The sequence below is a fragment of the Ochlerotatus camptorhynchus genome, unplaced genomic scaffold (assembly GCF_037179485.1).
Source record: "Ochlerotatus camptorhynchus isolate MF236.1 unplaced genomic scaffold, CSIRO-AGI_Acam_v1.1 ptg000274l, whole genome shotgun sequence".
Taxonomy (NCBI): domain Eukaryota; kingdom Metazoa; phylum Arthropoda; class Insecta; order Diptera; family Culicidae; genus Ochlerotatus; species Ochlerotatus camptorhynchus.
In genome coordinates this window covers 5,350,919-5,366,185 of record NW_027040763.1, presented here as the reverse complement: position 1 = coordinate 5,366,185, position 15,267 = coordinate 5,350,919, and the positions used below count along the sequence as shown (strand labels likewise).

The 15,267-nt window shown below is 39.8% G+C and overlaps 1 protein-coding gene across 13 annotated transcripts in view; it reads right to left on the bottom strand.

Moving 5' to 3' along the window:
* Window positions 1-15,267, bottom strand: part of Ca-beta (Ca2+-channel-protein-beta-subunit) — a 544,248-nt gene that overhangs the window by 15,494 nt on the left and 513,487 nt on the right. For 10 of the 13 annotated variants that reach the window (XM_065227502.1, XM_065227503.1, XM_065227510.1 and 7 more), the window contains 6 exons: window positions 14,566-14,800; window positions 14,382-14,505; window positions 14,177-14,317; window positions 13,932-14,099; window positions 13,738-13,858; window positions 1,620-1,655 (listed from right to left, as the gene is read on the bottom strand). In XM_065227502.1, coding sequence (XP_065083574.1) covers window positions 1,620-1,655; window positions 13,738-13,858; window positions 13,932-14,099; window positions 14,177-14,317; window positions 14,382-14,505; window positions 14,566-14,800 — 825 coding nt within the window. The remainder of the gene's footprint in view (window positions 1-1,619; window positions 1,656-13,737; window positions 13,859-13,931; window positions 14,100-14,176; window positions 14,318-14,381; window positions 14,506-14,565; window positions 14,801-15,267) is intronic. The other 3 variants (XM_065227504.1, XM_065227509.1, XM_065227515.1) reach the window with 1 other exon arrangement.

Genomic DNA, 15,267 nt, shown 5'->3' with positions numbered 1-15,267 from the left:
TTAAATTAGATATCACGGAATGAATGAATTGGTTGTGGATATATGTAATAATTTAACGTTGCTTTGCACTTAACAGGGTGACCAGTGAACTGGGAAACCGGAACAAACATACTGATAGGAATCCGAACAAAATTTTGAGAAGATCTCCAAGGGTATTGAATTGCGTGATGAATTCCAAGGAAATTCTGAAAATAATTCCAAGTGTTCTCACGAAAGTTCCAATGGAATCCGAAGAAAAATACCAAGGGAATCGAATTTCGGGGCTAAAATTACAAAGAGTTTTTTGAAAGGATTCGAGGGAGTTCCATGAATAAATTTAAGAGAATTCCAGGAAGAATTTGTAGTATATTAATTAGGGTGGGTCATAGGCCCTTTTCAGATATTACACGAGAATTCAAAAAAATATTCTAAATGTATAGGCAGAGTTTTTTGTTCATAAAAGATCTTTAAAATTAATGTCTGTGTTAATTTATATTACCAACATATTTTTTTTTAATATTTTAGCAGCATGGTAAGCTTCTTGTTATTGTTATTGCTTTCATGCGTAGAAGCAGTTTTTCTTTAGGGGTGATTCAAATATGACATGCACATCTTTATCAGGGTGTAAAACTCCCTCTCCATTTCACATATTCAATTTTCACAAGTTGTAGGACCCCCTTCTCCCCTTTTACGAGTGGATGTCACTTTTGAATGGCGCCTTGAGAGAATGTTTTGTATAGGCAGATTAAATATTAAAAACTAAGCCATTAGAGTTAGAGCGTTGAGCGTCAAAATGAAATCGAAATCGGAAAACTCACTTCGCAACTGTATTAGAAAGCTAAATCTAACAAAAGTGTGTCCTCACATTCAATGTGGTCCATGATTTGTCCAAGGAGTTCCTTATATGCATTACAAACTTTGCCCCCAGAAAAAAAAAAAAAAACTTGGGCCCGCATTCAATCAATCTAAATCCTTTGATTTGAAAACGCGCGACATGCGGCTAGGCGCAAATTATTCTGGACGGGTTGTCCAGAATAGAACAAAAAAAAATGGAAATCCGCGTATAATTCAAACCAAAATCAATAATAAAAAAAATCACAGTGGGAACGCCCTGCTGATGCTGCGTCCACAAATTCACCCGATTGTATGTTTGTGCATATTACTGTGTGTTTCCTAACCCGATTTCAGAGTAGCGTCTCCTCTACGTCAGCCATATTGAAGACTGCAAATAAAAGAATTACAAAACCGAAAAAAGCGTGATAAAGTAAACAACTTAAAACAAATCAACGAATGCGAATAAGGAACAGCGGAAATCCGGATAGTGTGCATCTGACTTTAAACCGATTTCGGACCAGGAATGTAACACCATTTCCGCATTTAATTTTCCTTTTCTACATAAATAACCTATTAAGGGAGGAAGAGGTTTGAAATCTAAATTAAGATCCGGAGCATGAGTGAGTCCTGAGAAAACCGATAAAGGATCAAGTGACACATTTAGCCAAGAGGGTAAAACGCTGGTTGCTACATTTTCGGAACTGATGGCAGAACTAAATAACTAGCATATATTTCCAGAAGGAAAACGCTTCTACTGAATAGAAAAGGTAACGATGAATAAAAATCAACACATTTTGGGAATTTACCTCGCTCATTTCTATAGCCGTAGTGATCCCTTGAGTCTGTTCAGTTCGGAGTTGTGTGTTTGGATTTTTAATTTGTATAGTTACGGCAAAAATATGACGACAGCGAGGCAAAATGATAGGGAGAGAGAGAGAGAGAGAGAAAGGTGGAGAGCAACATGAAGAAAAAGTACAAATAAATCAGGTGTATTTTCAGTGAGAATCAAATCAAAAAATCAAAAGCTGAAATCATTTATCCTTGTGCGTGGAATGCGTCGTTGTGTCGAATGGAGAGATGTTTGCTGGATATCCAATTGCTTAGCTATTATATGTTTATATAGGGGCGTTCCATAAAGTACACACTTGTGATGTAAGGAACTCGATGGCCTAGTGGTGACCGTTTTTGCTTACTGAGCAGAAAACCGTGGGATCCACCCCAAGCCCCTTTACATTACTACACAACTACAATCGTTTACAAAAACGATTTCTTACCTACTACCTGATCTTATTCCTTTCTGTGATGATCGTGGGCGCATAGCGGAATGTCGATATGCATGCGCTTCTCTTAAAAAAATTGCGTACCAAAATGCATAAGAGACATTTTTGGACGCTCATCCAGATTACTATGCGGTAATATGAACAAAATTGAACTGCAAACATACAACATGAGCAGTATGCTGTCTACATCCAGATTAAATCTGCTCGTTCAAATATGAAATTGAAACATTTCAAATTAAAAAAAAAAGGTCTGCTTTCAAATGTGCTATGAAAACTATGAGCGCATCGGTTTTAAAGTTTGATGTACCCAGCACATTAAAACAGCTTGATTTTATTGGGGCCAGCTTATGCCTGTATGTACTTATAAAGAAGAACCGTACTGTCAAATACCCTTCACTATGGATGCCATTTTGGAATCCAATTTGGCGGCCATAGGATTTATAAAAACTGTCAAACACCCAACAATATTTATTTAACCACCATCTTTGACATTTTAGCCATACAGACTGCTTAAAGTGACTTAATTCTATTCTTAAAAACTGCTCTACTTATATTAAAATCAAAAACATCACACACATCATTAAACAGTCTGCAACATCTATCGAGAGGTTTGTTATAACCGTAAGCAGTACGATGTCCGGGAGTCCACAAAAAGTAATAGTTGCGGAGACGGCGAGCTGGAGTGTGGAAATTGATGTTCCCGAGCAAACAACTGCAGTCAATATGATTACTAATCATGTCAAATATGAACATCCTCTGGAAAAAGACTCGACGATTTGTTAGTGTTTGCATTCCAATAAGCGCACATCTATGCTCGTACGGAGGTAAACTATCTGGATTTGTCCATGGCAGACGTCGCAATGCAAACTTTATAAACCGTTTCTGGATTCTCTCGATGCGCAGTACATGAACAGCATGATATGGAGTCCAAATTTGTACTCCATATTCAAAAACACCGCGACCATAGAGCAGTACAGTGCTTTCAGGGCGTACACGTCATCGAATTGTGCAGTATTGCGGAGTTGGCCTTTGCAACTGTCATGGATATGTGCTCGTTAAACCGTAGTTTGCTGTCCAAGATGAGCCCAAGATCCTTAATGGCATTAACCCTTTCCAGCGGCGATTGATTCATAGAGTAATCAAAAATGATCGGAGAGTGAGCGCGGGTAAGGGTTATCACTTTGCATTTGGCAGCAATGGCTTGCATTCCATTCATCTGACACCAGGATGACAATCGCTCTATATCAGCTTGTAGTGCGCAACAATCCACGATCGATTTGAACACACGGTACAGCTTAAGATCATCCGCATATAGCAACTTACAGGAACATAGAACGTCGTTAATAAACAGAACGAAAATGAGAGGTCCTAGGTGACTCCCTTGTGGAACCCCCGATGGTATATGGAATACCTCGGATGTGGAATCACGTACCTTAACGAAAGCCTTCCTGGGTGATAAGTATGATTTCAACCAACAAACGATCCACGGTGGAAGACCAAGGCGGTTTAGCTTCATAATGGCTAGGTCGTGAGGGACTTTGTCAAATGCCTTTGAGAAGTCGATGTAAACGGAGTCCACTTGCTGACGCATCTCGATGCTACCTATAAGAGTGTTCGTGTAAGTCATCAAGCTAGAGACTGTCGAGCGCTTTTTCATGAATCCATGCTGAAACTCTGAGATTATGGGTTGAACAGCTGAATACAACTTATCATGCAGAAGACTTTCGAGAACTTTGGCCAAGCAGTTCAGGATCGAGATAGGTCGGCAATTGGTGTAAAAGATTATAAAGATTGGTGTAATTCAGGCGAGCTTCCAGGCATCTGGAAAAACGCCATCCTTAGCGATCGATGGTGGCCAACGATGCTGCACAGTTCTTGACGAAAGACGGTGGAATACGGTCCGGGCCTGGACCTTTCATTGGATCGACTGAGAAGATGAGCTGCTGCAGGTGAATGTCGTATCTTGGTAGCTGATCAATGTATTGCTGCGGTGGAGGAGTTTGATCGGGTTCGAAAACACTTCGGAAAAAAGTCAGCGAAAAGGTCAGCAGAAGTGGTGTCGGTGGTGGAGCTTCTACTACCGTAGGTGACGTCCACGGGAATACCAGCTGATCTTTTCCGAGAGTTGATAAAAGACCAGAACGACGATGGATTTTCCTTGAAACCCCTCTGGAGGTGGTCGACGTACTCACGAAAGCGAGCTTCCTGCAAACTATTATACTCTGCTTCTACTAGCTGCACCGTATACTTGTTTGCTGCGGTTCGGGAACGAAAGTAACGTTTTCGAGCTTTACTCAGATTACGCAATTGCGGATTCCACCAACGTTATTGGAATTGCAAACAAGATTTTCGTGTCTTTACCGGAACAGTATCTTGGATTACTTTATAGATGTTGTCGTAGAATACGGAGACGGCGGCATCTATGGTGGGTTGGTCAAGTATTTGTTCCCAATCCAAGGCGGCAATCCAAAATTATACTCACTGCGGGCTGCTGGGTACCGAAGCGGATGATCTCTCGAACGGGAGTCAACTTTTAGAACCAACGGCTTGTGGTGACAATCAACTTTCATAATTACAGAGGGTGGTTCAAACAGCTCGATGCAATCGGAGTCACTGACGAGAACCAGGTCAAGAAGCTTACCATTCGTGTTCACCAGATCGTTGATTTGCTTCAATCCAGCAGACAGTATCGACCCCACTACAGCGAGTTCCTGTTCAGATGAAGCATTGAAAGGCAGAAATCCTCTAACATCCTCATCGAAGTCCCAAGCTAGATTTGGCAGATTGAAATCGCCCACAACTATGGTTGTATCGTGAGGGTTCGCCATACCAAGGAGCTGTTGTACGGACTTAGCGTGTTTGGTGTAAATGTCGGGCTGACTGTTTGGTCGAATATAGATGCACCACAGGAAGATCGATTGATGTTGATTGACTTGAACAGCAATTTGTTCGAGGCTCTCAACGCCCACAAGATGCACAGCCTTACACTTCAGCTCGGATTTCACGGCAATTAAGACGCCACTGCCACGTCGCAGTGCGCTGGTGCGAGAATTCCGGTCACAGCGGTAGATTGTGTAATTGCTTGCGAGTTCAGCATTCGTAATGTCGGTATGACGCCAGGTTTCAGTGAATACCACCATGTCGAAATCACAAGAAAGCAGCGAATGGAGCAGAGCGTTAGTTTTAGTCCTCTAGCCTCGGACGTTTTGATAATATACGGTCAAATCTGTGCGAATGTTGGCAGGGTCACAAGACGCTAGGTTGGCGAGGCGAGGTGCTTGGTTCAGCTGACTCTAGGCGTTGCTCATTGGACCAGAATCTATGTGCAGTACCGGTTTCCAAAAATTCTGCGTTCTCCTTTCATCTTCAACGAACTCCCGAAATTCGATACCTTGTGGCCAAGACGAAGGATCCATCGCTTTTGTCTTCATTTCGAGATTGACTCCAACCTTGAATGAAACGAAGAACAGTGGTGACAAAGGCCGTCCTCTGGGTTTCAGGGATTTGGCAACAACTTAATCCGTATTCAAACAATCTTTGGCAAGTTTCTCGATGTCTGCCTCCGATACATCTGGTGATATTTGTCGTCGGATCTACTCATTGGGGCTGATGTCACGTTGAGAGTTGATTGGCCTGTGCCACTTAAAACTATGTTTGGCTGATTGGATGCCGATGATTCGTCGTCACGGGGTCTCTTTGGCGTTTTTGGATTACCAAACGTGAACATTCGAGGAGGAAGAGGAGATAGCACTGCTGGAGAGAGCTTGTTGAATCCACCCTGGATCTCCTGCCTAATTTCGGCAATTAGACTATCTTTTATCTCACTCTTGATCTCCTCAATTATTTTTTGGTACGTGTCGTTGAGTTCGATCGCAGCCGCGTTCGTTGATGTCATAGCGAGCGTTGATGTCAAAGCGAGCGTTACCCATGATGTCGCGGCATCCTTTACACACCCAGAAAATAGCAGACTTACCGCTTATTTCATTGTATAGTTCTTCCGTTATTTGTGCACAACTGTAGTGGAAGGCAGCTTTACAAATATGGGTACTTTTGGAACGAGGATGACGGGTAGACGTTAAAAATCGATGTCCGCCGTCATTTTGTAATCCAAAATCGTGACCATCGGTTTATTAAAAAAAAACTCAAATTCCAAAATTTGGGTATGCTCCGATTGGTACGACGTGTAGAGGTAAAAATCTATGTCCAAAAACACCAAAACAATTTGAAAGAAACATGTACTTTTATCACACTATTAGCATTTTTGGAGCAGTTTAGTTTCAGATGCAATCAGTAATATGTTCTACCTCTACACGTCGTCCCCGTTCTAAACATACCCATATTGTAGGAAGAGATAGTTTATTTTTTATTCCAAAAATCGATAGCTACGATCTAGGATTCCAAAATGGTGGTGGACATCGAATTTTAACATCTACACGTCGTTTGCGTTCCAAAAATACCCATATTGTTGGGTATTTGACAGTATTTTTAAAACCAATGGCTGCCATCTTAGATTCCAAAATGGCGTCCAATATCGATTTTCAATTTCTACACGTCACCCCTGTTCCAAAAATACTTACGTTAAACAGCAAAATACTATATGGGGTAAGCTTCGAGACATAGCATATTCAGAAAGTTTGCATGCTAGCTAGCACCACGTAGTGAGAGAGTTCGGAGCTAATATGACCACCATCCGGAATCTAAACAACTTTGCTGAAGACAGTAACATTTTATATGGCCAGGATCTCAAAATACAGCTTATATAGGAAATACACTAGCGTCACGTAGTGGGAGAGTTCTGAACTAGTATGACCACCATCCGAAAGGACTTGGTCACTTGAACAACTTTGCTCAAGACGGTAACTTTCTATATGGCCACGATCACGAGCTATTCTATGTTGGGTCCAAATGTCATATATTATAGCACCTGTCATAAGTAATATGAAAGTGAAGCGCCTCTAGCGACCTAGTGCCCAATTAAACCTATATCCAATAGAACAATATTTTTGATGTAACCCAGTCTAACAACTTTATGGACAGTCCCTATTAGTGAAAATCCCATAAGCTGTGGGTATCCTTATTCACGCTCCCTATTAACCGGGAGTAAGGGTTCTTGACTGTAATTTCCATATTATTTTAATGAAAGCAGAAATCCTTAAAGTGATGCAAGACTTTCCAGCAAATTAAAAACCAGCATAGAGTTTAAATTTCAGTTGAATAAAAGTGCGCGGAATTTTTGAGCGGAATTACAAACATTGCTCGAATCAGTGCGCGGAATTATGTGCACCGTCACATCATTTTGTGAGGCAAAATTTGGAACTAGTTTTCACAAATTTTATATTTATACGATAGAAAATCTATCAAATGATACATTTGACGGTAACTATTTATTCTCTTATTCCAAGTTTCTGTAGAGAGAAAGACTTTACTCTCGCGTTAAGTGCGCGGAATAACCCACCTTCACGGTATAACTCTGTCAAAAAGATATTTATGATTTTAATATTTAAAAAAAAAAATTACTTGAAATTACTTAAAACATTTTTACCAGAAAAACATATCTACAACATTGTCTCAGACGTCATTTCGATCAGAAGTTCCGTTTCCGCGCTATAATTTTTAGAATTTTGTTTACAAAATCCAAAATGGCCGAATTTAAGCAAAAATGAGAACCATTACAAGCAATTATGCAAACTTTTATCCAAATCGTGTTTTTCCAATTCGTCATTTGGCCTGGAACTGTTCTTCTGTGAAGACGAACAAACTTCAAGGCTGTTCCATTAACTTCAGGAAAACTGAATGAACTTTTTACAGTGAACTTAGGGGCAGATCTATGAGTAAATTTCGAGAGCTATTCGCCTTATAAATTTGACCGATTTTAATGAGAGGTTCGTGGGTTTTCCACAAGAAACCATGAGGCAAATATACTCATCGCTGAGTTCCTGCACTTTTGGTAATTATGAGTAAACTAAACTCAAATTTGGGTCGTTCTCATTCACCGTGTAGATCTAAATTACTGTACTGGTTATTTCTCTACTAAGCTTTCATAAGGGCTCGAGTCGCAAACGTAAACAAGGGTGATGCGGAAGACTGTTAGGGGATTCGTTTGTTATTCAATTCCAATCTGGATCGGGTATCAAGATTGGGTTTGCTTGTTTTCTGACCAACGTCAGATGATCATATTTGTTTTTGAAACCTACTTCAGGTTGAGGTTCGTACTGGGTTTAAACTATAGTCACTATATTCATAGTCTCGAAAACCAATTGAGCTGTCAAATAGCGGAACCAATTAAGCAAATCACGACCAACAACAGAAAAGAGCACATCAGCTATTGCGAATAACACTTCGGAAACCGTTGTCTTGTGACTCAAGGCTCATCTACCCAAACTAACACCATCTTTAGGTTGGGGAAAGTTTCCCCTATCCGATGATGCTGGTAATTTACATTCGAATGGCGTGGAAAGAATATTCAACGTTTTGTTTATAAAAGTTGATAGTACCTTTTCAATTGTTGGTCTACAATATATTAAATTGGTTCCGCTTTTTGATAGATCGACTCTTTCCGCCAGACTATGAATATAGCGACTTTAAACTGGTTCCAACCCCGATAATAAACGAATTCACTATAGGGTGTCCCAGAAAGTATAAGCACACTTTCAACTCGCCACCACTTTTACTCCGATGGAGTTTATCAGTTACTCATCGATGTGTGTTGTTGTTTACTTATTGCTCAACAAGTTTGTGGACGCAAAGGGCATTTTTTTTTACATAATTATCAAAATGTGAGACATTCCCCGGAAAAACAGATCGTGCACTATTCCCAACCTATCAGTAAGGAAGTTGGTTAAAATGGAGGAAGTAAGTATCGGAGCAGTCCAAACCGCCATCCGGAAGTTCAATGAAGAAGTTACCTTCGAGGAAACATTGAAATCTAGCCGTAAACCGGGACCGATGGACCGACAAGTGGACCAGAAGAAAAGTGCCTCTGTTCGATATTTGGGTAAAGAACTGAGAACGTAACGTCCAACGTGCGTCCAACGAAACGGCGTCAAAAACAAACCGCATCCGTTAAACCGAGGGCTCGGAATCTATATTGTGTGGAAAATTAGCGTGTGAAGATGAAACATACATCGAATTTGACTACAAGACGCTTCCGGGAGACCAATACTACACAGTTCGTGATGGTCAGTTTACGATGCCCGATAAGTCAATTTTTGCGAAAAATTTGGTAAGAAGGCCATGGTTTGGCAAGCGATATGTGAGTGTGACAAGTTGTCAAAGCCATTTGTGACGAGAGAAACGATGAACACTGAAATTTACGTTCGGGAGTGTTTGAATTGGCGTCTGCGGCCCATAATCCGTCAACATGATGGCCAAGTACTATTTTGGTCTGATTTGATATCTCGAAAGACACGGTAGCTTGGCACAAAGTAAACAAAGTGCAATACGTGCCAAAAGAGATGAATAGTTCGAATTGTCCGGAGGCCCGGTCAATCGAAACTTGTTGGGCCCTTTCCAAGGGTTATCTGCAGAAACATTTTAAGGCAGCGAATTCAATCGAAGAATTTGAAAAAGACTTGACAAAAGTGACTAAAATTATCGCCAATGAGTCTGTGCTGAAGCTCATGGGCAGCGTCAGATCAAAAGTTCGCTCTTTGGCATACGATTAAAGGAACTGCGGATTATTTTCATCCAATTGAAAGAGAATACTATAGAGAACATATATATGAAATAAAAATTTGAGTTCATTAACATAATGTTGTTTTGTTCCAATAAAAAAAACTGTGCTTATACTTTCTGGGACACTCTGTATGTGACTTTTTGGGGTAAAAATTTTCTAATTGTCGCGCACCATCTGATTCAGGGCTGTTGACATACCACGTGAAGAGTTTAAGGTGGGTAGGGTGGTAGGCAAATGTCCACGTTCCATGGAGGGGTACTCTCTCAAATACTGTCCACGTGGAATGTGAACAGTCCCTAATTTAATTCGCAAATCATCGAACACTTACTTCTGCTTATTACCAACATCAACGACATGTCCACGAAGATACTGTTGTAGAGATTCAGAACTCGTCTACTTTGAACTTCTTCTTTGCTCTCTGGAATTGTAATGTTCTATGTTTGGTATCACCTTCAATCGCAGAATCTCGAGCTCCCTAAGTCTGAAGAGACATTATTCGGCATTTAGTTTTGCATTATACTTCAATTGACAAAACTTGTTTAGATCGTTCATCGTACTCCTCAAGTGTCCTCGCAGAGATAACGAAGTCTTTCGATCTACAGCTCCTTGTCTCTTTACAACTGAACTCAACTCCCCAGAACCCATTCAAGCATATAATTCCGAGCGATTAATACTCTGATAGTACTTTATATGCCGAGAGGCAAAGATGACATTCTGCAAAATGCATAGAAATTAGTACGATATCGATACAACGTACCGTAAAACGGGGTGAAGTTGATTACTACAACGTTGAGTTTTCGATTCTTTAATTTGTTCACTATTGACCAATGCACGGAATGAACTGCACGAATAAATTTGACGTTTGAGCGGTGCCGTGTTTACTAAAAATGAACACATGAGTCGTGCTCACGTAACATTTGAAAATGGCCCATCAACTTTTGTACACAAAGTTTATTAAGCCCCTTTCGCACGAACCAAAGTACGCCCCCGTATACCAACAATGCCATCGGGTAGGGTAAATTCTCCCCTTCCCGATAAAGCTCTTGGTTCGCGTGAAGGTGCCTAACAAGTTGTTTATATAAGTTGATTGGCCCTTTTCTAAAGTTACGCGAGCATTACATCATGTGTTCATTTTTAGTAAACATGGCATCCTCTCAAACGTCAATTTTTTTCGTGAGTTCATTCCGTGCATTGGTCAATTTCTTTAAGTAGTTTTAAATAGTACCGTAATCCGTGGGCAAATTGAACCGGGGTGAAATTGAACATTATAGGTTATGTTTTAAGGGCCTCCCTTAGCTCAGTCGGTAAAGGCGCATCTACAAAGCAAAACCATTCCGGAGGTGGCTGGGTTCGATTCCCGGTCCGGTCTAGGAATTTTTCGGGTTGGAAAATTTCTCGACTTCCCTAGGCATAGAGTATATAATTGTACTTGCCACACAATTATACTAATGCAAAAATGGTACAGGCATCGAAAGCTCGTAATTAATAAGTGGAAGTGCATTAAATTTATGTAATAACTAAGTTAACAGCACGCAATAAGCTAATGTGCGATACGCAATAAGCTTGAAATGCGAGAAAGAAGAACAAGATTTCCGTTTTTAGTTGGTACTTAGAAAATTCTCGGTGACAGATATTAAGAGAAATCTTGATAGCATTTCATTATGAGACTCATGTTTATTTAACTGACGTTTAATAGAATTCAATATCAGCATTCAAATAAGCTGTCATTGGGTTGCAACAATTGTTGTCCTTAACTTGAAAGTTGTATTTTTCATTAAACTAGATGTTAATGAATATGAATTATAATAAAACATTTGGTAACCTATTTTCAATATTTAGAAAATAATGGTTTACTGTGAAATTAACAGTGATTTTTACAGAAATTGCTTACATTTAGGCGTAACAATACATTTCAAGAAATCATTTTTGCAATTTCTGTTGAAAATACACTTCACCCAAGGTTTTTAGCATCTGACTCGGATTCAGGCAATCCAAATTTAATAAAAACAACAATTTACTCAAATGGCATTTGAGGGGTTGATCGATTTCACCCCATATCGATATTTTCAAATTTGAGGTTTCAAAACGAACATAAACGAAACACTCAATATGTTAAGTAATCATGTTCTGCATAGAGACCTTATAGCTACTAATTATTACCATGAGCCAATTTCGTTTAATGTAGATATTTATTTATATATTAGCATTATTAAGTGTACCTTTTTCGTCGATTTTTCTACTACTTTTGTATCACTTCACTTTCACTAATTCACTTTCACTCTTTACTTTCACTATCACTTTGAACTATACGTATCTGTTGTATTTAGTTTACTACTTGCAATCTTCTTCAGTGTCTAGTCATAGGCTAAAGAAGTTTGAAAGTAGTAAACAAAATACGTATCTGTTATAGTTCAAAGTGATAGTGAAAGTAAAGAGTGAAAGTGGATTAATGAAAGTGATCTAGTGAAAGTGAAAGTGATATAAAAGTAGTAGAATGAAAAGGAAAAATCAACGAAAAAGGTATACAATTATTCTTCTAAAACGCTCATCAATAAATTTAGATTATTAAGTGATCGATTTGACCCCGGATTACCGGCCTTTTGAAACGTTTCGCCTAACAAACGATGCATTTTACCTAGCTAAACGTACAATTTTGTGGAACTACAGTTTTACCTGTTCCTAAACATCCTATCCAAATTAGCATTTATTCTGGTGATGAATTGTTCGGTGAAATTACTTATTTTACATAATTTTAGGTCGCTCAATCTAAATCTTAAATCAGATTTTGTTAAATGGACAATTTCGTATCATACAAATGATTTTATGTGAAAACTTATGTTGAATGGCTATATTTAGGCGTGTTCATGTTGTAGCAAAATAGTTTCAGTACGCCTAGATGCAGGCAATTAACATCAGTTTTCACAAAAAATCGTTTAAATTACACCAGACACAACCAAGTATAAATGCTAACTTCTGAATATTGCATTTGCGTAATAACGAAGACAGCAACTTTGCCAGAATCCAAGCGACAGATACAATGGCGGTGCGCTTGAGTGAAGGTGGAAGCAACGCATAGAAAAATGAGCAAATACACAAACCCTTCTTCTGAGGATGTAATCTTTGCTGCCAATTTCGTTCGAAGCATTTACCTTTGAGCGACAGATGAAGCGATTGTACCTGTCTCATAGCGTTCGTATGAGAAACTGGAAGAGTTGCCAGTCTTCTTGATTTGTTGTCTTCGGTAATAACCTGCATGATCAACGTCGCCCCAGAATGGATAGTTTTTATTTTTAATCAAATTAAAAAAAAATAAACCTAGCGTACAATTTATAATCTAAATTCATACATTACAAAAGCATTTGCTAGTACAGGTTTGAAAGGTATTTGTTTGTGTGCTAAACATATGGTTGAAAATATATTCGGGTTTATTGGTAAAAAATGCCCCCCCCCCGTATCTTACGGTATCTGGCTTTTTTTTTATTTCGAGCGCCGATCTCTCGCAAGCGACCATTCAAGCACGGAAATTTATACTGCAATCGAACAGAAGAGATAACTCCTCATCTATGGCTAATGTTGATTTGTATGATTGGGCTGTTGTTTCAGAAAAATCGGCGATGAAAGTGAGAAAAGTCAGTTACGTTATTTCGAGAAATAACTGTAGCACTGAACCTCTAGAATGTGTATGAGCATACCTACTTTTTGAAATGATTCCCCATTACAACATCTCTCCATTCGATCGTCGCGACTTCCAGCAAAAACCAAAAAGAAAAAAAAAACAATCCTACCAAATTGTGCATTCGAAGCCAACTCAGAGGTGAACAAAAAGCCCTACTACTCATTGGTGGTGATGCGAACCCGCGTGAACCCTCCATTCGCTACACAAACACAGTCAGTGGTACCTAGTTCATAATTGGCTCTCGATCTGCGAGACTGGAAATGTAATTTGAAATTTGACCGGATCTCACTTACCAGGAGGTGGAGGACCGATTCGACCGGACTGTTCGCCCGACGGTGACGCTTCTTGGGACGGCAAAGGTCTAGGAACAGTTGGAGTTGGTCGTATGGGAGGATGTGTAGCCCGCCAGTATGCCTGGAATAGTGAGACAAAGCACCATGAGTTGACTGTTGAAACCGATGTGTGTTTGTGAGTGTATTATACGCACCTCTAGGTATTCGGCTAGGTGATTGCACGCTTCGTCGAGCTGGTTCTCATCTAGGATGACATCAAACATCTCCGGTGGACATTGACCCAATTTCTCAGCAGCTACCATTTGTACTGATAAATTTTTTGCCTGAGCTTTGCCACGTGATTTGATTAATCTTTGTAATACCTGTGCTCGCCGTGGGGTAAGAAAGCAAACCTCAATTAACGATTTGAATGAAGATGTGGAATGGAAACTGCCATTACCTTACTACTAGCTATTTTTAAATAAACTATTATTGGCGCTAATGATGTTTTCGCTAATTGTGACGGATGATTTATTGTATCACAATCAAGTACAACTAATTGAAGTGTTCTCGCTAGTTCGAATATTCGCTCGATCTCAGCCTGGAAGGAAAGGAAGTTAAAGGTGACAGTATTTTGTTTTTTTGGTATCAGCGAAGGATCTCACCTGCACTTCCGCTAAACAAGATGACCTACTGTTGGAACGCTCCATTATCGCTCGCTTCGATGGATTGTTCATCAGGGAACGCTTCGCTAACGATATATCAGCTTGAACACGGGTAATAATTATTCTGAAAAACAAAATTAAAGAATTAGCCATGATCCTTTCCGCCGCAGAAAACCGTCCAAACCTGGATTCAAATCGACGTTTTAAAAAATCAAACAACGCCTTCTGCATCATGTCGGTCACCTCGTAACCCTTTAAACTTGGACCCACTAGTACGACTGGTCTCATTGATGGCACTACGTCATATGGTGATGATGTTTCCTGCTTTTTGAAGAACGGTTTCCGCTTCTCCTTGGTAGGTGGCGTGGCGAGTGGGGTTTTTCCGTGCCGGGATGCGCCCATCGAGTCACTATCGTCTCCTAGTGGTCCATCACGGATGGGTATGACGAGGGAGAGAGAAAGGGACGAGGGAGAGAGAAGAACGGAAATCGCATGGATGTAGTTCAGTGTCGGAGCATGTGAGTGTTGCCAAAACTTCTAGAATCTGTTCGCTTAGAAGGACGATTTGTGTTTAGTAGAGAATTTGTGGATTAAACAGTATTGCTCTTCGCAGTACACATCGATAGTTGTAGATCTAGTGTTATATATGTACATTGCCTTGGTTAAAGCTGTTCTGAGCATTAAAGACATAAAAGATCAATATAGCAATAACATGAAAGCAAGAAAAGCGTAAAGCACTGTTGCATGCTCAATTGTTTATTAACGTGATCTGCTTTTGATCCTTTCCGGTAAAAGTGGAGGAGTTAATAATAAATCGGCATAGAATCTACTTCTATTTGATTATAGAATACCTAAATCCTAGTAGTACTTAACATATTTGACTTTA